The sequence below is a fragment of the Bubalus bubalis genome, chromosome 9 (assembly GCF_019923935.1).
Source record: "Bubalus bubalis isolate 160015118507 breed Murrah chromosome 9, NDDB_SH_1, whole genome shotgun sequence".
Taxonomy (NCBI): domain Eukaryota; kingdom Metazoa; phylum Chordata; class Mammalia; order Artiodactyla; family Bovidae; genus Bubalus; species Bubalus bubalis.
In genome coordinates this window covers 89,118,810-89,142,422 of record NC_059165.1, presented here as the reverse complement: position 1 = coordinate 89,142,422, position 23,613 = coordinate 89,118,810, and the positions used below count along the sequence as shown (strand labels likewise).

The window sequence follows — 23,613 nt, the reverse complement described above, 5'->3', positions numbered from 1 at the left end:
TTGCCAGTCTGTGTTGTCATAGAAAGATATTTGATTTTTGTCCCTGGTTTCTGAATAGAGCTTCTAAAATCCCTTGTAATTTTCTGAGTGACAAGGGTAACAGGAGTGTCTTGCCTCTTATTCTAATGAAGTGACTCTTGGTGAGTCCCTAGATAGCTTCACGATGGAGGCTGGTTTCCAGAAAGATCGAGCCTTGACTAGAAGCCTGGAACTTTCAGCCCAGCCCCCAGCCCCCAGAGAAGGGAGAAGGGCTGAGGTTAAATCAATACTGATCATGCCAATGTGGTAAAAACCTCCATAAAATCTCCTAAACGTTTACTGGGGTCTGGAGAGCGTCTGAATTGGCAAACATATCCACGTGCCAGGATGGTGATGCTCCCCAACTCCACAGGACAGAGACTCCTGTGCTCTGGGCCCTTCCGGACCTCACGTTTTCCCCTGGTTGTTCATTTGTGTTGTTTATAACAAATGGGTAATAGTAAGTCAAATGTTTTCCTGAGTTCTGTGCATCATTCTAGCAAATTCCTGAACGTGAGGAGGGGTGTTGTGGAAACACCAGACTTTGTAGTCACGTTGGACATGTTGGAGCTCAGGGCAGGCTGCCCCCAAATATGCCACAATGGCATATTGATTATTTTGCATTTTGATTTTGTTTTTGCTTTTGGTCACGCAGCATGTGGGATCTTAGTTCCACAACCAGGGACTGAACCTGCGCCCTCAGCAGTGAAGGCACTGAATCCTAACCCCTGGACTGCTAGGGAAGTCCCCATTTTGATTATTTTGAATTCAAGTTGCTTGTGAAGGAGCTGATGCAGAAAGAAGCTCTGGCCTCTTCTGTGCCCCTGAAAGCAGGAAATAAATCCCTCTTGGAAAATGCTCACTCCCCACATATGGAGGTAGAAGGACACCCTTATCACCAGAGATGGAGAATTCAGGGCAGGACCAAAAAATCTGTATAAATAAACCTTGCTGCTGCTTTACTAATTTACCACCCAGGACCACACTTCATTTAAATTCTTTACTAATTAAGTACCCAAGTTCATGTCTTCGGCAAACTCCGGAAGATGGTGAGGGACAGGGAAGCCTGGCTTGCTGAAGTCCATGGGGTCACAGAGTCTGACACTACTTGGCGACTGAACAACAGCAATTAAGCACTCAAACCTAAGTTTCTTTGTCCTATCGATTCCTCTCAGTTTTATTGTTTCTTTGTCTAAAAAGTGTAAAAGCTGCCTGCTTTGGCCATGTCTGCAGTCCTCTTTCTGAGAGATCTCTGTATGCATGAATTCAAATGTGTTTTTCTGCTCTTGACTTGACTTGTGTCAATTTTATCATTAGTTCAGCCACAAGAACTTAAAGGGGTAAGGGAGTAAATTTCCCCCTCCCCAACAGCCAGAAATGTGGATAACCTTGGGGACCCATTACTTTACTTGTGACTGGCAGCTGAAGAGTAAGCTGTCTTATGGGACTGAGCCTTTAACCTGTAGAGGATGATGCTAGTCCTGGGTAATTAGTGTCATAACTGGATGATATTATAGGACACTTTGTTGGTGTCAGAATTGGTTGATATCAAGAAGAAAACTCTCACACAATCTCATAGGCCAAAAAATGATATTGCATTAAAAATTCTTTCTATTAATGTGGACAGGTATTTCCTTTTCATAAATATATTTGCCCCTGAAATGTTCTTTTCTATAAACTGCTTGTTCATGACCTTTACCAGTTTTCTTACTGAGTTGTTGGTCTTTTTCCCACTGACCTCTAAGAGCTTCTTGTATCTGAAGTTTATTAACTCTGTCTATCTTATATCTTAAGTTTATTAACTCTGTCTAGTGTGTTGCAGATATTTTCCCCCTGGTTTGTCGACCTTTGTTCTAATTTATGGTTTCACTTTTGATCTACTGACAATATCTAAACTTGCTTAATCAAATATGTCGATCTTTTCCTTTATGGCTTTTTGTTTTTCATATCATGCTCAGAAAGGCCTTCTTTAAGGTTATAAAATATTTATGTTTTCTTCTGGTGCATTTATGACTTTATATTTTTAGGTCTCAATTTTTAATCTTCCTGGAATTTATCATGACATATTTTGAAGTAGGATTTCAGCTTTTGATGTAGCCAAAATGGCTAGTTGAATATTCTACCACTTTTTACTGAATAATCTAACTTTTCCCCACTGATTTTGAAGTGCTACTTATTATCTCACACCAAATTCTCTTATTTTATTCAGTTGAATTTTGAACCCTATCCCATCCCAGTGATTTATTTTTCTATACTGTTATCATACTGTTTTAATTGCCGTTGCTTAATAATATGCTTTATTATCTGATAGTGCTACTCTCCACTGTTACTCTTCCTTTTCAGAACCTTCCTATTTATTCTATCATGTTTATTCTTTTTTTTTTACATATAATTTGGGATGACCCAGAGGGATGGTATGGGGAGGCAGGTGGGAGGAGGGGGTTAGGATTGGGAACATGTGTACACCCGTGGCGGATGCATGTTGATGTATGGCAAAACCAATACAATATTGCAAAGTCAAAATAATAATAATAATAAAAAAAAATAAAGTTCCACTTACCCTTTCACTTTCTGCATCTGCTCTAGGGTCTCTGGTAGAGTTCTCCCAAAACTTTCAGGGAAAAAAAGAGTGATGATTCCGATCAGGACCGTCAGGCTACCCATGAGGATGTAGGGCAGAACTCTGTTGTAAGCACCTGTAAGACACAGGATGTAAGGACATCAGTTAGATAGAGGGACTCTCCAGATGCTCTTGAGAATCACTTTGTAATGGTGGCACACAGTTTTAAATCTGAATACTTACAGAAGAAAAAAGTGTGCAAAATACACAGTTTCTGTTTGGCAGATGTCATTGCCTCTGAATTTCCATAATTGTTCACCCTTGATCTTGCATTATCAAAAAGTCTTTCATGTCAACTGGTATTCTCTAAGCTGCTACTTAATCAGGTGTGATAGATGTTCTTTTGATAGAAATCTTTGCCTACCCAAGTTCTCTTAAGGTAAAAGTCACTGGAGATGGGGGATGGGAGGACACCACAGGGAAAGAGGTGGACCAGGATGTTGCAGGGACAGGTACTGGCTGTGATGACTGATATGACCTTTGCACTTGCCCAGACCAGTAGGCCGCTGTAGAAAGCTAGGTCCACAGAGCTGTGAGACTCTCAAAGAAAATATAAGTAATATATTCAATCCAATTTAAATCAATAAATGTCAGGCACTGTGGTTTCTTTCTGCAGTATTTATATGTCTTGGTTTTATATGTAATTGGAAGAACCACTCCACCTCTTCTTTATCTGGTGTTACTCGGACAGGAGAATAATAGATCTTCATCTTGCTTCCCTTCTACATACAGAGATTACAGAGGAATAACACAACCAAGAATTTTATTTGACAAAAAAAATATAAATCTTGAAGCTTCTCTAAGGCCTCTGTTGTCACCAACAGGAGCTGCTACTGTGGAACAGAAAGCTCTTTCTCAGACTCCTGCATTTCTTATGTAAGTGGTCCCCCATTAGACCACATGAGCATGGTTTGAAAGTATAGGGAAGATGAAAAGACACCATTCTACATAATAATGTACTTTCTCAGGTATTCAGGGCAGCTGTGTGGAAAATGTCTCTCTTTCTCTGTAAGGTTTTAGAGTGTACCTTGTCTGAGAATTCACATATGTCTTTGGGGATGTATTTGTGTGTGTTTGAACCAGTAGATAATCAATGAATAACTAGGAAGAATAAGGAACTGTGTCTCCATCTCTCACCAGTAAAGTTCTTATGAGGTTTAGGCTTCGAGTGCTAGCTCCTACATACATGGAACATCTCATGAAAGCCCTTCTGATGAATAAATATGATCACATAAAAGCTAAAGTTCCTGTACTGCAAAAAAAGTCATGAAGTCAAAAGGGAAATGATAAACTAGGAAAAAATATTTACAATATATATATAGAGGGCTAATTTTTTCAATTACAAAAAGCTCCCCCCTCAAAATATAAAGTTGAATAAACCATTAGAAAGATGGGAAAAGACATGGACAGTCAGATATCTTAAAAATAAATACATGAAAAAATGTTCAACCTCATTCATAGTTGAAAAAGAAATGAAAGCAACAATGATATCCATTTTTCACACAACAGATTATCAATGATTAAAAAATTGAATGATTCCCATTGTTGGTGAGGATGTGGAGAAACAGACACTCTCATATACTGATAGTTGGATTGTAAACCGGTATAGTATTCAGAAGTCAATTTGGCAATATCTATGACATTTTTAAATTGCTCCAGCTATCCATTGATCCATATATACAAAGGCTGTGGGGGTGTAGGGGAATGTTCACTGTAATGTTATTTGCAATAACAAAAACTTGGAAATGGTCTAAATATTCATCCACGAACCTAGTTAATTATGTGTACACATATATTAGAAGTCTATGTACTAACTAAAGAGAAGATAAAAGAACTACATATATACCAATTAGACCACATGAGCATGGTATGAAAGTATAGGGAAGATGAAAGGCAAAGATGAAGACTATATATATACCAATCAGGAAAGATATTCTGATACAGTGTTAAGTTTAAAAAAAGTCATGAAACAATATTTATGATATAATTTTGTGTATTTAAAAATGTGTGTGTGTGTGTGTTGTACAAAATGAAATGTCTGGAGGGCTACTCACCAAAGGTTAGTGTTAGTTCCTCTGAGGGCTGTGATTTGAGGAACTGAGAGAGTACAGGTGACCTTGTACAGGAGTCTAGTACTTTCTGTGCTGTTTGCATTTTTCACAACAGAAAGTCTATTACTTATAGATATGTTAAAAAAAAAAAAAGGATAGACTGATAAGATGCATCTCACCTAGGTAAACAAAGTAGGGAGCGATGATGCTGCCCACTCTGGAGGCCATGGAGGCGACCCCCACTGCCATGTTCCGGACCAGGGTTGGGTAGAGTTCTGCAGTGAAGACATACAGCATGGCAAAGGCAGACGTGATCCCAAACTTTCCCAACATGGCCAGACCAATGGACAAGAAGTTGTAACCTGGAGAAGACACCCAGTGTAAACAGAGGTACTTGTAGAAACAATACTTTCTTAACAGTTGCTTGTTTTGCGCTTATTGCTTGTATAGAAATGTTTTATGTTTCATATATAAATATTTTCTAATATAAAGATATTCCCCAAATTACACTTCTTCTTCAAAGGCTTACTAATTGGACGTAGAAAAAGATGGAGAGTGAAGGGTGCTTTGAGCTTCACTCTTCTGTCATTCTAGATCATTTATGCATTCCGTGACCTTATCTACACTTTAATTACAACAGTTTCATAGTCAATTGTTAGCTTGTTAATGCAGTTAAGTTTAATCTTTGAACAGAAGAACCAATCCTTTTATCCTACTTATTATTCTTGAGATATATACTTCTATATATAATACTATATATCAATAATCTGTTGACTTAATGTTGTAACAGTATGAGAAACTTGGACATAAGAGGAAAAGAGACGCAAGTATCTTTTCATGTGCTTTCTAACTACTTAAAGATTACAGACCATAAGAATCACTGAATTTATACTGGAACTGGCATGTACTACCAACTCTTAACACTTGTATATATACATCAATCAGAGAGAAGGTTTGAAAGTACCAAGAAATTAGCACTCAGGTTTATGACTCAAAGGTTTGAGGGATTAGGTGAAAGCTTCTATGAAGGGGATGCACCGGGAGCATTACTCTTCTTCTGGTGGTGATTTCTGACTCTCCGACGCTAACCCTTGTGTTTGAAGGGACTAATTTTGAACAAAGGAAATCACAGAGTTAGCTATCTCTTGTGTAACCGACTTATGAATGGTTTATTATGTAAAAGCTACATAAATAGGGAAGTGACTAATAATTAGGGTTTCCCTCAGTGTTCTTGCCTGGAGAATCCCAGAGACGGGGGAGCCTGATGGGCTGCCATCTATGGGGTCGCACAGAGTCGGACACGACTGAAGCGACTTGCAGCAGCAGCAGCAGCAGTAACTCTGATGGTAAAGCACATGCCTGCAATGCAGGAGACCCAGGTTTGACCCCTGGGTCAGGAAGACCCCATGGAGAAGGGAATGGCTACCCACTCCAGTATTCTTGCCCATTCTTGCCATGGACAGAGGAGCCCGGTGGGCTACAGTCTATGGGGTCGCAAAGAATCGGACACGACTGAATGACTAAGCACACACAACTAATAACTAGCCTGGTCGAGGTGTGGATCTTTTCTGGTAAGTTGCTAATATTGGATAGCTTCTTACCTGCAGGTACCAACTGAATTAAGAGAAGCACACTTCCTCCAAAGAACAGCACTCCAGCTATGACATAACGTCTGGGTAGGGTTCGAAGTAGCAGCCAGGCTGCAATGTAAGCTGGAACTTCAATCAAGGCAGAGAAGAAACAGTTCAGGTAGGGATCTCCATGTAAATTAGGAGTGTTGAGAGACAGAGCAAAGTAACCCACTGAGGTCAACATCCTGGAAATCGAAAGACAGAAACGACAAAAGGATGGCTTGAGTCACTTTACAATTTCACGATGGATAGGAAGTTGTCCATATCTTGGTACCTTACAAGTAGTGACTAGCCACATGGGGTTATTTAAAAGTAAAAATTAAAGTTAAATAAAACTTAAAATTTCATCCCTCACTTTGGCACTAGCCACACTTCAATTCCTTAGTAGCCACGTGGAGCTAGTGGCTACTATAATGGACAACAGAGATATGAAATGTTTTTATCACTGCAGAAAGTGGACAGCACTAAGTCTGAATATACAAATATTCAACAATTACCTATCCTAAGCTAGCTAATTTCAGGTTTCAGTAGAATAGCTTGTACAACACATTCTCATCCCTTTAGAGATATTATTTGAAGAAAGACTGTCACATCAGTGAACATAAAATCCATATTTCATGCTCCTCCCCTCCCCCCAAAAAGAAAAAGATACATAGGTAATACTGTGGGATCCACTTACAGTAAATTCCAATTGACTTAGTAAAACTCACTTTAGGGAAAAAAATGAGTCTCATAATGCTTCAAGGTATCACAGAATGCACATTGCATATCCCGCCATTATAGTTAACTTCCACATAAAAGCTTTTCTGTGGAAAAAACACTAAGTTATATATAACACTATGCAGACTCCTCTGTGGAGAAACTTGCTTATTATCAATATGACTGAAAAGCAGAGAACATCTGAAAAATATTTTCAGGAACACTGTTGGATCTTTTTTACACATACTCTACTAGGTTGGAGGAGAAGGCAATGGCACCCCACTCCAGTACTCTTGCCTGGAAAATCCCATGGACGGAGGAGCCTGGTAGGCTGTAGTCCATGGGGTCGCTAAGAGTCGGACACGACTGAACGACTTCACTTTGACTTTTCACTTTCATGCATTGGAGAAGGAAATGGCAACCCACTCCAGTGTTCTTGCCTGGAGAATCCCAGGGGCGGGGGAGCCTGGTGGGCTGCTGTCTATGGGGCCGCACAGAGTCGGACACGACTGAAGCGACTTAGCAGCAGCTACTAGGTTGGATAGCACAAGGGCTAATCCAAAACAAAACAAAAAATGAAACTTTTTTCCTCTAGGATCTTAGTGATTTTCACATTTGATAATAAGAGCAGCATGAATAAAACTAACGACTACTTTATTGTTAGCCCAGGAGTGCCCCTTCTCAAGATTCATTTGCATCAGTGATACCTGCTGATATGTAAGAACTAAGTAGGTCCATTGTGCGGAAAGCCACGTGTCCAGAACACACTTGCTTAATTCAGGGGCATAAACTCTGTTATTGATGACTTCTAATTGTAATACAAGGTGGCTCTAAAATTAGACTAGCTGCAGCGTGAGCCTGGTAGTTCTGATTACCATCGTTTTTTGTGCTGCCATCATGGAGTAGGCATGTTCTTTCCTTTCTGTCTTCTTCCTAATTTCTTGGCAGATATATTTTTAAATCTTGCCTACAAAGTCAGTTCATTATTTATGTGTCTTAAAAATCACTCAGTAAATTGCTATTCACAAGAATAACAAGCTTGTCAAAACTCCAAGTCAGGCAGTGGGGACTCAGGTTATTCTAAGCTCACTGATTAATTGCCTGTAGAACTTGTGGAAGCAGGAGGTGAGTTAGCATCTCAGCTTCAGGCATCTGGGATATCATTAGTTTTAATCCCAGTAACTTTAGGAGGGGCAGGGGACCCTTTCCATGTGGGTCAAAGTTCCCTTTATCTTTTTTTTTTTAATTTTATTTTATTTTTAAACTTTACATAACTGTATTAGTTTTGCCAAATATCAAAATGAATCCGCCTCAGGTATACATGTGTTCCCCATCCTGAACCCTCCTCCCTCCTCCCTCCCCATTCCATCCCTCTGGGTCGTCCCAGTGCACCAGCCCCAAGCATCCAGTATCGTGCATCGAACCTGGACTGGCAACTCGTTTCATACATGATATTTTACATGTTTCAATGCCATTCTCCCAAATCTTCCCACCCTCTCCCTCTCTCACAGAGTCCATAAGACTGTTCTATACATCAGTGTCTCTTTTGCTGTCTCGTACACAGGGTTATTGTTACCATCTTTCTAAATTCCATATATATGCGTTAGTATACTGTATTGGTGATTTTCTTTCTGGCTTACTTCACTCTGTATAATAGGCTCCAGTTTCATCCACCTCATTAGAACTGATTCAAATGTATTCTTTTTAATGGCTGAATAATACTCCATGGTGTATATGTACCACAGCTTTCTTATCCATTCATCTGCTGATGGACATCTAGGTTGCTTCCATGTCCTGGCTATTATAAACAGTGCTGCAATGAACATTGGGGTACACGTGTCTCTTTCCCTTCTGGTTTCCTCAGTGTGTATGCCCAGCAGTGGGATTGCTAGATCATAAGGCAGGTCTATTTCCAGTTTTTTAAGAAATCTCCACACTGTTCTCCATAGTGGCTGTACTAGTTTGCATTCCCACCAACAGTGTAAGAGGGTTCCCTTTTCTCCACACCCTCTCCAGCATTTATTACTTGTAGACTTTTGGATCGCAGCCATTCTGACTGGTGTGAAATGGTACCTCATAGTGGTTTTGATTTGCATTTCTCTGATAATGAGTGATGTTGAGCATCTTTTCATGTGTTTGTTAGCCATCTGTATGTCTTCTTTGGAGAAATGTCTATTTAGTTCTTTGGCCCATTTTTTGATTGGGTCATTTATTTTTCTGGAGTTGAGCTGTAGGAGTTGCTTGTATATTCTCGAGATTAGTTGTTTGTCAGTTGCCTCATTTGCTATTATCTTCTCCCATTCTGAAGGCTGTCTTTTCACCTTGCTAATAGTTTCCTTTGATGTGCAGAAGCTTTTAAGGTTAATTAGGTCCCATTTGTTTATTTTTGCTTTTATTTCCAATATTCTGGGAGGTGGGTCATAGAGGATCCTGCTGTGATGTATGTCAGAGAGTGTTTTGCCTATGTTCTCCTCTAGGAGTTTTATAGTTTCTGGTCTTACATTTAGATCTTTAATCCATTTTGAGTTTATTTTTGTGTATGGTGTTAGAAAGTGTTCTAGTTTCATTCTTTTACAAGTGGTTGACCAGAGTTCCCAGCACCACTTGTTAAAGAGATTGTCTTTAATCCATTGTATATTCTTGCCTCCTTTGTCAAAGATAAGGTGTCCATATGTGCATGGATTTATCTCTGGGCTTTCTATTTTGTTCCATTGATCTATATTTCTGTCTTTGTGCCAGTACCATACTGTCTTGATAACTGTGGCTTTGTAGTAGAGCCTGAAGTCAGGTAGGTTGATTCCTCCAGTTCCATTCTTCTTTCTCAAGATCGCTTTGGCTATTCGAGGTTTTTTGTTTTTCCATACAAATTGTGAAATTATTTGTTCTAGCTCTGTGAAGAATGCTGTTGGTAGCTTGATAGGGATTGCATTGAATCTATAGATTGCTTTGGGTAGTATACTCATTTTCACTACATTGATTCTTCCAATCCATGAACATGGTATATTTCTCCATCTGTTAGTGTCCTCTTTGATTTCTTTCACCAGTGTTTTATAGTTTTCTATATATAGGTCTTTAGATTCTTTAGGTAGATATATTCCTAAGTATTTTATTCTTTCCGTTGCAATGGTGAATGGAATTGTTTCCTTAATTTCTCTTTCTGTTTTCTCATTATTAGTGTATAGGAATGCAAGGGATTTCTGTGTGTTGATTTTATATCCTGCAACTTTACTATAGTCATTGATTAGTTCTAGTAATTTTCTGGTGGAGTCTTTAGGGTTTTCTATGTAGAGGATCATGTCATCTGCAAATAGTGAGAGCTTTACTTCTTCTTTTCCAATTTGGATTCCTTTTATTTCTTTTTCTGCTCTGATTGCTGTGGCCAAAACTTCCAAAACTATGTTGAATAGTAATGGTGAAAGTGGGCACCCTTGTCTTGTTCCTGACTTTAGAGGAAATGCTTTCAATTTTTCACCATTGAGGATAATGTTTGCTGTGGGTTTGTCATATATAGCTTTTATTATGTTGAGGTATGTTCCTTCTATTCCTGCTTTCTGGAGAGTTTTGATCATAAATGGATGTTGAATTTTGTCAAAGGCTTTCTCTGCATCTATTGAGATAATCATATGGTTTTTATTTTTCAATTTGTTAATGTGGTGTATTACATTGATTGATTCAAAGTTCCCTTTAAATATTGTTCCCTTTGACATTTTTTTCAGTATCCAGTTCCATAAATTAAGTTGAAAGTGCAAGTCGCTCAGTTGTGTCCAACTCTTTGCCACCCCATGGACTATACAGTTTATGGAATTCTCCAGGGCAGAATACTTGAGTGGGTAGCCTTTCCCTTCTTCTGGGGATCTTCCCAACCCAGGGATCAAACCCAGGTCTCCCGCATTGCAGGTGGATTCTTTACCAGCTGAGCCACAAGGGAAGCCCAAGAATACTGGAGTGGGTAGCTTATTCCTCCTCCAGGGGATCTTCCCAACCCAGGAATTGAACCGTCATCTCCTGCATTGCAGGCCGAGAGCAATGCAGCTTTACCAACTGAGCTATCAGGGAAGCCCTTAAATTAAGGGCTGTCCAAATAACTTAGATTGTAAAATTTTAATTTTGTCTCAGGAGGACCCAGGCCTTGACCCTGTCCCTTGAATTTAAGAAAGTCAGTTCTATATTTATATGCTTTATGTCACATTTCCAGATCGCTTATTACTTACCATAGCAGCAAAGACATAACGGTTATTGTAGCAATGTTCCGAGTCCTAAACAGGTCCAAAATGAAAACTTTCTGCTGCTTCAGGGGGAGTTGCTCCTGTTGCTAAAGTAATGTACACAACTATGAGATTAAGAAATGATGAGGAAGTATCTTTGGCTATGACAGTATATTCTTATGCATGTAACTCACTTCACTTTGAACATGCTTAGAAGTCTGGAATTTTCTATACAGTCCATGGAATTCTCCAGGCCAGGATACTGAAGTGGGTAACCATTCCCTTCTCCAGGGCATCTTCCCAATGCAGGGATTGAACCCAGGTCTCCCACATTGCAGGCAGACGCTTTACTCTCTGAGCCACCAGGGAAGCCCTTGCATGCAATAAGGGCATCTAAATAAAGGATGCTTATTCTAACATTTAAAAATATTTGTGGCCCATTTTAGACAGAAACCTTTAAAACATAAAAATTGGCTTCAGTATCTCTTTATGTAAAGCCTGACTGCTAACATAGATTTGCCTTGACTCATGGGCATCACTATGGGTGACCTTAATCACACCGAACTTTAGGGCCTTTTGAGTGGGTAGGGCCATATAGCCCCTTGGGGTTCATATCTGCTTTTTATACTTTTCCTGTTTTTGTCTCAGTGTCAGAACACACTTGGGTTAACTAGGGGACCTTGAAAAAGTCACTATTTATCCTCTGTGAGCCTCAGTTTACCTCTCTGTAAAATGGGTCTAATAATTAAGCATTGAGAAGTTTAAGTGAGGTCATATATATAAATCTTAACATAGTATTTGAACCATTGTTAACACCCCATACATTTTAACTCTTATTTTAATTATTGCACCATTGAGGAAAACACATAAGCTGTCAATGGTTGGTGGTATTCTTACTACTGTTAATGGGCTTCCTTCCTTTACTTTTAATTTACTGAAGTTAACTTTTCATGTGTTAGGAATCTAGATAATCAAGCTTATTAGAATTGAAACTATACTATTTACATTAGCCAAGACATGGAAACAACCCAAGTGCCAATCATCAACAAATGATTGGCTCAAGATAATATGGTATATACACAATGGAATGTTGGTCATAAGAAAGAATGAAATATTGCCATTTGCAACAGGAGAATATTTCACTTAGTGAAGTAAGTCAGAGGGATTAAGACAAATATTATAAGTCATTTATATATGTAATAAAAATGCAAATGAATCTATATAAAAAACAGAAATAGATTCACAGATGTAGAAAACAAACATGGCTATCAAAGGGAAGAGGAAGGAGGGTCGGAGGGATAAACTAGATGTATGGGATTAACAGATACAAACCACTATACATAAAATAGATAAGCAACAGGGATTATTTACTATACAGCATAGGGAAATATATTCAATATCTTTTCATAACCTATAATGGAAAATAATCTGAATGTTTGGCAAAACTAATACAATTATGTAAAGTTTAAAAATAAAATAAAATTAAAAAAAAAAGAATAACTGAATCACTTTCTTGTACACCTGAAACTAATACAATATTATAAATCAACTATACTTCAATTTAAAAAAAAGGAATTGAAACTAAAAAAGTTACAAGGCTCTGAGTTGGAGAATCTCTTCAGGATAAAGTTAAACTCTGTGACTCTGTGCGTGTATTCAGCAAGAGGCCGAGGAAAGAATTTCCACAATGAAGGAAGTAAGAGTGCCAGACCTGCCCTTGTAGCTGCTTCCCAAATATTAGCATCTTTCTTTTTGAGAACAATCAGGCACCTCCTCATGCAACTTACAGTCATGTTACCTTTCTGCTTCTGGACTATCTGGAGTGAAAACGTCCAGAACATGCCCCTGGCAGTATTACCCAATTATCACAAGGAAGAAAGTCCCTGTGTAAACTGCTGGGACTAGCAGTCCTTCTGAAAGTTTTATGGGAATGGGACCAAGCACAGACAAGACCTGGGGATCAGGCCTATGCTGACAATTGGCACTTCCACAGGGTCCTTGTGAAAATGCAGATTTCCAGGTCCCACCTTGGGTTTGCTTAGTCTGAATCTTTCCTAGGGCTCAAGGGCCTGGGAATCTGTAATTTTTAAAAGCTCTTCAGGTGGTGGTGATAAGCAGCCAGATTTGGAAACCTCAGGACAAGAACATTTCCATATCCAGTGTTTGTCTCTGGCCTGTATGGAGCTGCCAAAATGCCTTTGGACCAGGCACCATGAGAAGGCTGGAGGTGCTTCAGAAAGGAAGCCACAGAAGCCCAAGATTGTGTTTGAAGATGGTATGACATGGTTTTTCTTCCTGTCCAAGTTAATGCCACTGCCCTTAACATGAGGCACCAGAGTGAGACGTTTATCTGTGTAATCCTGGGCAAATAATTTAACTTTTAAACTAAGAAGAACTGTGACTCAGTTACCCCTCCTGTGAAAAGGCCTATAATAATATGTACTAGCAATGACTGGCATGAGCATCAGATGAGCTGAACAATGTGCCTGGCATCTGGTGGGCTCTTTATTACCATTCCGAGCAGTTTGCATTTGTTGGCACAGGGCCCTATATATCCTCCTTCAGAGGACCCTAGCTGGAAGGTGAACAGGGAGAGATGACTTGGCCTCAGGAAAGCACAAGCTCCCTTTTCCTCCTCGGGTTTGTTCAGCTAAGGTTCAATATGCCTCATGGCAGGAAGAAAGCATGTGTTTTGACATTGGACTTTGTTCTCATTTGTCTATATAACTATGTATCTCTGAAATGTTTTATGATTGCTTTCATCCACATAGGCTTTATCTCTACTACTAGACTCTAAGGTCCTCAAAACAGAAGTCAGACCATTTATCCATTAAACATCAAAAAAAAAAAAAAAATTCAGCACAGCCCTGAGATCCAGAAGTGTTAGACACTCCCAATGTTATTTTTGCATCCAGTTAAATTGACCAAGGCTGGGAATGGAATTCTTGATCCGAAGAGCAAAGGATTAAGACATATTTTTCCTGGCAGCCCTCTGAAAGCTTGGGTTCATGGCCACTGTAATTAAACCTCCAGCCATCACCAAGGTATCTGCTTCTGTAAAAGGTTCCAAAGGCCAAGAAGAAGGATAGAGTACTGGCACACTCATCACCATCCAAAGTCCTGGGGTGGCCAGGGGCACAGATGTAAGCGTGGAGGCAAGCGTACAGACTAAGAAGTATATAGTCTTCTTGGGGTGTCCTGAGCAGTCCCTGACCCTTCTGGCCATGAATGCCCTTGCCCTATCATTTAAGTGTCCTCCCTGGTTTGGACCAGCCCTGAATCACTTTGCTGTCTTTGCTGGCTCACCCTGTTTGCTCCTTGAGGACTTCCTTCCTCACCTCATCACTTATCTTCCATCTAATTCTCTTAACACTCTGGGTTATATTCTATGCTCCTCATGTGTCTAATTTTTCTTGTTTTCTCTGGGAGTTGGCACGAGGTATGGCCAAGGACACAGTGAGTCCTTACTGACTGTCAGGAAGTGAGTATGCCTCCACTAAATATTTGCTTTTTCCCATGGCCTCCTTCCTGCAGGTGTGAATCCACCAGGCTATGCTCTCAGGCCTTAGGGTTCTAGACACGATATAGCAAGACTAAAGACAGGTACAGCTTCCCCAGCAGACTTTGGTAAGGTTCAGAATACAGTGGGGAACCCATGGGTGGAATATCTCTCAAACACATTTTTTTCCCACTTAATATAGATATTAAAAAATCACCAGTATGTAGCTGCATCCGTGGTACAGAGCAAGAACTAATATTTAATCAACACTTGCTGTATGCTCTCTGGAGAAAGGAATGGCTACCCACTCCAGTATTCTTGCCTAGAGAATTCCATGGACAGAGGAGCCTGGTGGGCTGTAGTCCGTGGGATTGCAAAAAGTCGGACATGACTGAGCAACTAACACTTTCACTGCTATTTGCTAAGCAATTTATATATATTATTATATTTAATTGGTCCACAGCCCTTTCAGATGGGTTTTATCTCAGAACTTCATCATCATTTTGTCTCTAAGGTCTTGAACAGTGCCTGGTTCATAGTAGGCACTCAAAAATCTATTGGATCAAATTAAATTCCATAATCAAGAATGCACAGCTGATCTCAAGAGAAAACATTTGCAAATTCTTACCTCCACGGGATCAAAAACTACCACTGGGGCAGTTATGTTGTTTATTTTTGCAGCTTTTTGGATAATATCTTCAGCTTCTTTAAATCTTCTCTGGGATATCAGCCATCGGGGAGATTCAGGAATAAACCTAAAATTCATTTTGGATGTTTCATAATTTTTCACAGTAACAAGTTTTTATGCTATCAACTGTTAAGTTGCCCCCAAATAATTTTTATTTTGTAAAATTCTAGTTTGTCTTTTTAAAGAACATCAGGGGGGAGGCTTCATAAGATCTCTATTATTTGTAGTAATAAATGAAAGTACCTTCATGTTTGAAAGTTCTGATCAAATCATAAGACCAGTCGTTAGTTGTACTTGAAGCCAGGGCCCGCCTACAAGGGGTAGCATTAACTATGGGCATGTTGAAACCAGGGCAGCTGGAGAATACCACCCAAAACTTCATAGTCAGCATGGCTCATTACAGAAACAGAGTCTAGTGTCTTTTTAGTGTGTCCATCCCTAGGGGAATTCCTGGTGCTCCAGCTGGTGATGCTCACAGGTTTACTGGGTAAAAGAAGGCACCTGTGTTCCTTGGGCTTTTCCTTAGGCAGTCAGAGGAGGCGGCGAGTGCATTGACACACCTCTGTGGGATGTCCCATGGCTTTCAACAGATTCTCAGCTCAGTGAGTACCCAAATCAGTTGTAGGGAGGTAGCCAATGTGGTGTTTTTATTTTTTATTGTCTAGAAACATTTAAAAATTTTTTATTTTATATTGGAATATAGTTGATTAACAATGTTGTGTTAGTTAGAAACTGACTTTTTATTACACAATCTACCCACATTTTTAACTGATGCTCAGACATGGCTGACTTCTATTCTTTCCTAATTTTTCTATTTTTATTTATTTTTTATCATTCTTTCCTAATCTTTATTTCTCAGAATTGCTTAGCCATTCTTTTGCTGGCTCTTGTTTTCCTTATCTATTTGTCAGTATTAAGCTGTCCTAGAAAATAAATTATATGTAGCAGATATAGTCTTCCTATAATTAACAGGCCCCTGCAAAGCCTCAACAGGAATTATCTCAGAGCAAAACACAACATATCAAATAGCTAACCCCCACCTTCCGTCCCCAGCCTACCACAAGCACATGAGTTGAAAAATGAACCCACTTTGCATTTTTTGGAATACACGCTTGGTTGGTCCCTGTAGCAACTGTGATGATGTTAGGCCACTGACCCTTGGTAATTAGAGCTGTCCTGTCCCAGGGAACTTTCTCTGGTGCTGTGTATCTGTGCTGTTCAATGCAGCAGCCACTAACCAAATGGGGTTATTGAGTTGGTGTGACTGGAGTGACTGAAGAATCCAATTTTATATTTACTTGTGGCCCCTGGTGGTTCATATGGTAAAGAACCTTCCTGCAATGTGGAAGACCCACGTCTGATCCCCTGGAGAAGGGACTGGCAACCCACTCCATTATTCTTGCCTGGAGAATTCCATGGACAGAGAAGCCTGGCAGGCTATAGTCCATGGAGTGGCAAAGAGGCGGACATGACTGAGAGACTAACACTTGCACTTTCTTAATTTTAATATGTCATTGCATGTGGCTAGAGGCAACTATATTAATGAAGAACTACACAGCTTGGGCACTTCTACTTCTGAGAGGTATCTTTTCCCAACCAAGTTGTTCTTAGACATATCCTACCTTTCTTAACTATCAGCTCTGAGGGCCATCACTGGCCTCAAGTTCCAAATGCTTAGTCAGCTAGATATTGCAAAACTTCCCCCATGTCACACCTAGGGGCTCCTTCCCCACCTACAACACTCCATTCATACTTGTGGTCACTTACTGCCAAGCCTTTTAAAGGAAATTGGGGACATTAAAAAGTCCCCAAACCACCTGCTCCAATTTTAAGCCCACTGTACTTAGGGTTGCTGCCATCTTAACTTGTGAATTGCCATGGTTTTTTGGTGCATAAATAATCAAGTCTAGCTCATCATTTCAAGTTAGTGGAGGGCCAAATAAGGTTTACATTACAGCCTCTCTGTAGATTTAATTCAAATTGAACAGGGGAAGAGTGTTGCTGGAGAGTCTATATCACATACTGAGTAGGCAACAGAGGTCACAGTAGCCCGAAGCCGTCGCCACATCATCCCAGCCCACCCCGATGGACGGGCACTGCTTCAGGAAATCCTACCCTCAAGGACGAAATGTTCAAAAGAGAGCTATTTTGTTTTTATTTTTATAGAAAACTGATAAGACTGTTAAACTTTCAGGACAAGCACTCAGCTTATTTGTCCTGGCCCCGGGCTGTGCTCTGTCTGGGGCAGTTCTGTCCTGGGTACAATGTGCCCACAGCCAGGAGCACTCATGGAGCAGCCCGTGGGCAACATAGAAACAACTGTCCTCAGGGCAAGAGTAAGGCAGCTCCTTGTGGGATGGACCTTCTGTACTAGAAACCCAAGAGGCTGACCTGTCAGAGTTGTTCCTTGCTGTGGCATTTTGTTCCGAGGCAAAGATCCAAGCCCCGCAAATTAAAATCCGTACTAATCTCTTACAGTCAGTCGGGCCCTTCTATTTTTGTTCTCTCTCTCTGATAGAATCATATAGTAATACAGTTGACTATAACATATTTTGAAAGTACTAGTCTCTTATGCTGAAATGACAACTAGAACCAACGAACACAGATTACCAAAATCATTCAACTGAAGAGGCAGTAAGTAACCTCTGAATAATCTTGTCTTGTGACTTGAGAGACTGTCTGGCCACCAGCACCTTTTACAATAAATTCAGTTAGCAGGGCGTGTTGTGGAGAGAGGGTGTGATGCTGATGTGATGTGATGATGATGGTGAGGATGGTGATTCTCATTCAAGAAAGTTGCCCTACTCTCAGACTGGGTCAGGAAATCAGAATAGTATCTAACACGCTGTTTCTCAAATTCTAGGGAAATAAGAAAAAAAAAAAGTGCTTTCTTTTTCCCATGCACACTCATGCCAAGGATTTGCATTGGTAAATCATAGCAGCCTTAGAGATCATAAAAGGACAGTAGTTTGGAGTGGTCTAACCAGAGCTATCAGGTCTAACAAGGCCAAGAAGTACTTCTGTCAGCCTCTATGGCTGCCTAACAGTTGCAGCAAGATGAAGGTCCTTCTAGGAAACTTCCTAAGGCACACTTCCTAAGTATGTCCATAGGACAGGGCAACCATGAGGGCTAGTCTAACCTGTGAGCCCCCAGACATGATCAAAAATACTTTCATTGTTTGTAAGCAGAGAGAGGTCAAGCAATTCAGTAAAACCAGTCACTGCTGGGAGATTTGATTTTGATATCATGAAACCAAATCAAGACTAATCAATGAGAGAGAGAGAGGGAGAGAGAGAGTACCGAACTCAGTAATGGGAAAAATCCCCTTTCCTCTTGTTTAAATATGGAAAAACCAAAGAAATGAGAAGTCTCCCCTAAATAAAACGTATGGCTGGGACCTTATTCCATTACTGTCATTCTGTTCTCTCACATAAAGTCTTCCCCATAGCCATACTCAGTAAAATTGGGGTCAGCATCTCAACACTTTGTTATTCCTACATTAATGTGTCAAAATTTGGTTGAAGGGTTGTGGGAGGAGTGAAGAGAATATTTTCTCTAACAATTAATTAAACAGATGTGATTTTCTAGCTCTTCAAGACAAAGCAGATAAACAGGCACATCTTAGATGCTACTCATTATATGATAGGGAAGCTTGAGGAAGTTACATTAGTTGAAGCCATAGGAGAAAGAGATTTCCTAGAGAAAAGTGTCAGAAGAGCAGGGCTGCTGCTGCTGCTGCTGCTAAGTCGCTTCAGTCGTGTCTGACTCTGTGCGACCCCATAGACGGCAGCCCACCAGGCTCCCCCGTCCCTGGGATTCTCCAGGCAAGAACACTGGAGTGGGTTGCCATTTCCTTCTCCAGTGAAGAGCAGGGGGGCAGAGCTAAAAATAACAAAACCCAACAGTACCATCTCCACAAACAACAGCAACCACCCACTAACAGAGAAGAGTTGGGACAGCCGAAGGGGGACTGGGTTTCCTGAGAATGGTGCTTTGTGGGACGGTGGGGAATCAAACCCCAGCACACATGCCCACCCCCAACAAGGGAAACGGTCTCTGGGCTTTGAGGCCTCAGCCTACTCCAGTGAGATCAGCAGGCCCACGCCAAGGTCAGCACCACGCTCTGGGCTCCAGGTTGCTGGCCCGCAGTAGGCGGCTGTCTGAGACAGAGCCACACTCACCACCACAGCGGGACACACAGCACCCCCGGCACCGTCAGCGCCAGCAGCAGCATCCGCCAGTCTCTGATGAAGTAAGCAAACAGTGGCAGCAGCATGTAGCCAATTGCAAAAAATGTGCACACTCCTAACGTAGAGAATATAATACGAACTGACTTGCCAAGAATTTCTGTTCCTGTTCAAAACAAGGGAGGAGTATTAGCATTTTAACTCACTTTAATATTTGCTTTTTTGCATCATTACCTGGCAGTTAGAGTTAAAATATAACCACTTAGAAGAGGAAGGAGTTATTTACCTCCTGGCCCAGAGCAGGAGTGGTCAGTGTGGAGGAAGGTGGGACATGACCCAAGACTTACCACTTCATAGAAGGATGAGTTTTCATGAGATTTTAAAGGAGCTGTAGATTTTTTTTTTAAATGTCTCCTCATGTCATATGAATATCGTGCTCAGCCCTAAGAGGTAACCTCTTCTGAGAATGCCACATTTCCAAAATAAAAGCCCCAGGGTGAGGAGCAGTGAGGGTGTCTCAGGAGGCGTGGGAACTCTCCTGAGGGTGTGTGGCTAATGCGGCATTCAGCCTCTCCCACCATTCACCACTGTAAAGAAGCAGATATGGGTCTCTCGGAAACAGCAGAGAGTTCAGTTACTGAGCTGTGTTAGGACACCCTTAGCTATCCTTGAGCCCTGAGAAATGATAAAGAGGATCCAGCTGGCTCTGGAGGTCCACAGAGCAGGGCCTCAGTGCCCAGGGCTGATTTCCACTGAGGCTACACTGTGCCCAGGGATCAGCCCCAGGCAGACACAGTCCTTATAGCCCAATGAAAGACAAGAAGAAGTTGCTCCTCTGGCCTGGCAGGCGGCAGCCCTGGAGCTAGCCGCACATGGAGAGAACTCACAGAGCTTTCCCAGAACACCACAAAACCACTAGATGCTTGGCATCCAGCCCTGTTTTGGGAAAGGCTCCTGCTCTGCTCAGCGCCACAGTGGATGGCTCAGCCCCAGCTCTTCAAGAGATGTTGCTTTCTTCTTGGAGTGTGCTTGATTTGAGACAAGGAGTCTGAGAACAGGCTCCTTCTGTTGTCACAAAACTCAGGCCCTTTCCACCGAGTCCACTCTTGGTCCTCTGCCCCAGGGTGGAGATGTGGCCAATGGCAATAGCTCCATCTTTTGTTTGAGATCTGCCCACCACTACTGAAAAGTAGCCCAGAAAATACAAAACAGATGATTTGAAGGTTATTCAGGCTTGGGTTTTAAGAAGGAGTTTCTTAGATGTGTTTATATGCTCTGAGCACAGGCTAAGGAATTAAGGACTAATTCCAGAGAAGCAGTAAAATGACCCTTTCTGCTGGTTTCCCTTTCTCCCCTCCTTCGTGCTCCTATCCTCACCTCTCTTCTTCCTCACTCAGCATAACTGACGATGTGTCTCAGTGGTTCTGTCTTGAACAGCCACTTCTAAAACCCAGACTGATAGAAATGGCCAGGATTGTGTATCTCTCACATCTTGGACTGCAGACAATAGCTCTAACCACCCAAGGCATTTCTTAGCCTTTAAACTCATTTCCAAGAAAAGGGCTGGACTTCTTTCAGGATCATGAGCGTTGTTCCCAGATCTTTTCTTACCTCATTAATGACCTTCCTGTCACTCCATAAGAAGACTCACCATGCCATGGTTTCTAAATACTTTGGCTGTGATTATCATGATATGGGAATGAATAGTGCTTTATTCCTAAGGAGAGATTCAGAAGTGAAGCAGCAGAGGATGCGATTGTGGAAAAGAGAGAGTGCACAGGACCAAGTGAGAATCTTGTAGACTCAAGAGGCCAAGGGAGCTCCCTCACACTTCCATGATCCTGATAAGAGAAAAGAAAGAAGTTACCCCACTGAATTTCTGGATAACGTCCCTCTTTAAGCTTGGGTCTCAGGCCAGGACAGAGTTGCTCTAGCTTTGCAGAGTACCCTTGGGGGACAGAAGCTTCATTAATCTACCCTTCTGCCCTTATGTGGAGCTACAGGGAGGGCACAAATCTGAATAGTTCCTCGGGAGCACAACTTCCTGCTCTCTGACTTTTAGAAAATCACCTCCCTTACAGGGAGGGCACAAATCTGAATAGCTCCTTGGGAGCACGACTTCCTGCTCTCTGACTTTTAGAAAATCACCCTGCCTTGAGCATCATCATCATCTTCATAGTTAGTATTGTTTTGAGCAGGCACTTTGAGCCAGGTTCCAGACTGAGTGTTTACATATATTATCTCTTTGACTCTTCACAACAATCATATAACAACTAATATTACTTCTGTTTTACATGTCATCAGCTGAGACTTGTTGAAGCAAATTGCCTAAATTCACACATATGCAATAAGCGGGACAGATAGGATTTAAGCCTGATCAGTTTAATCTATGGATATAGTCCAAAAAACACACAATTACATGGGAGCAAAGCCTTCACCCTGTCAAGCTGTCCTTCGACTGCGTTCTAGTGGAGACGTGTGTGGGAGATGGGTGGGGCCATACCTGCATTTTAGAAGTTAGGATTTGCATTGCACCCACTTGGACTGGTCTTCAAACTAACTAGAGGCCAACCAGTCCTCTCAGAGACACCGGAAGAGGAGTCTTATTTCCTGCAGACCTCTCACTGCCAGCAGGTGTCACAAACTCCATGTGTTCTGCTGGCAGTGAGAGAGGTGACTGGTGACTTCTGGCTCTGCTCACTAGGGGCTCCTTGTCCTGACCTCCTTTACCCCTTAGGTGTTTGCTCCTAGAGCAAAGCCTGCTTGGTCTTGATCTGGTTGGGCCTCTGAGTATCACTTGTGAGTGAGATGCTGACTTCTAAGCCAAAGAAGCATGTCTTGGCCAGGAGTGTTTGCCTACTGCCTGTCACCACCTCCAGAATCTGAGTGCTCTCCCCGAGAGTGAGTGACTCGGAGGGGGCCAGGCTTACCGTCATGTTGCTCAGGGCCCTGCTATGGTAGTCAGCTCAGGAACCACTGGATCCCTTCCACGTGGAGGCAGGATCTGCCCCTCCATGAATGACCCGCAGAGGTCTGCAGACCCCAGCTCAAGAAACATGGCTGTGGTGCAGTTGCCAGGATATAGGGTAGGACCCAGGGTCCTCTATCAGCCACGTGCAGGGCTTGGGCCGCTTGATGCTCATTGGCTACTAGGGTGACTTTGATAAGTCCTACTTCACGGAGTTATTATTATGAGGACTGAGATTAATGTAGGTAAGGAGCCTAGTCAGGTGTCTGGCATGTGGCAGGTACTCAGGAATCGTTAACTCTTTTATCCTGGTCAAACAATTGAAATGGACCAGATGTCAGGGGAATGTTGGAAAACACAGAGCCTTTGACCAAGAGATCCAACAGAAGACAGCAAAAACCTCTCTTTGCTCCTGGAAAATACTCAGAATTCTCATCAAAATAGCAGATATTCCCTTGTCCTCTTTCTTCTCTATAAATGTTCATGATCATTCTAGTTAAAAGGGACCTTTGTTGTCTATGCATATACGCAGACAATTTATCTGTGCTCCCCCCACACTCCTAGACCCACAGCCCACATTCTCTGTAACAGCTGCCTTGGCTGCCTCTGCCAACCAGATCTGAGCCCTTGGAGGACAGACAGCAGTGAGTCCTACCTCCTGCCTGTGTCCCCCAGTTCTTCCCTCTCGGGGCAGTGCAAATAAGGGTTGCCAGCAAATCTCTGCGTCTTATGTATTTATATCCCATTTCTCCCTTGAAGTAGCTTTTAATTTGAATAAAATAAAATAATGGTAACATTAAAGTAAAATACAAAGAAAGGTGAAAAGCTATGACCTAGAGAAAAGAGCAAAAATATGCAACAGATCGTTTTGGAAAATAGTCTGACGGTTCCTTAAATGGTAAGACCTAAAATTCCCATATCATCTAGCGAGTCCGCTCCTAGGTACACAGCCAAGAGAACTGAAAACATAGGCCCACGAAAGACTTGTACTCAAACGCTGATAGCAACGGTCTTCAAATTGGTCAAAGAATGGTAACAACCCAGAC

At 41.5% G+C, this 23,613-nt stretch overlaps 1 protein-coding gene across 1 annotated transcript in view; it reads right to left on the bottom strand.

The window, feature by feature from the left end:
* Nucleotides 1–23,613, bottom strand: part of LOC102411035 (solute carrier family 22 member 4) — a 51,893-nt gene that overhangs the window by 1,325 nt on the left and 26,955 nt on the right. Inside the window, exons 5-10 of the mRNA XM_045166622.1 lie at nt 19,594–19,765; nt 15,352–15,478; nt 11,231–11,331; nt 6,291–6,505; nt 4,869–5,051; nt 2,579–2,714 (exon numbers count right to left, since the gene is read on the bottom strand). Coding sequence (XP_045022557.1) covers nt 2,579–2,714; nt 4,869–5,051; nt 6,291–6,505; nt 11,231–11,331; nt 15,352–15,478; nt 19,594–19,765 — 934 coding nt within the window. The remainder of the gene's footprint in view (nt 1–2,578; nt 2,715–4,868; nt 5,052–6,290; nt 6,506–11,230; nt 11,332–15,351; nt 15,479–19,593; nt 19,766–23,613) is intronic.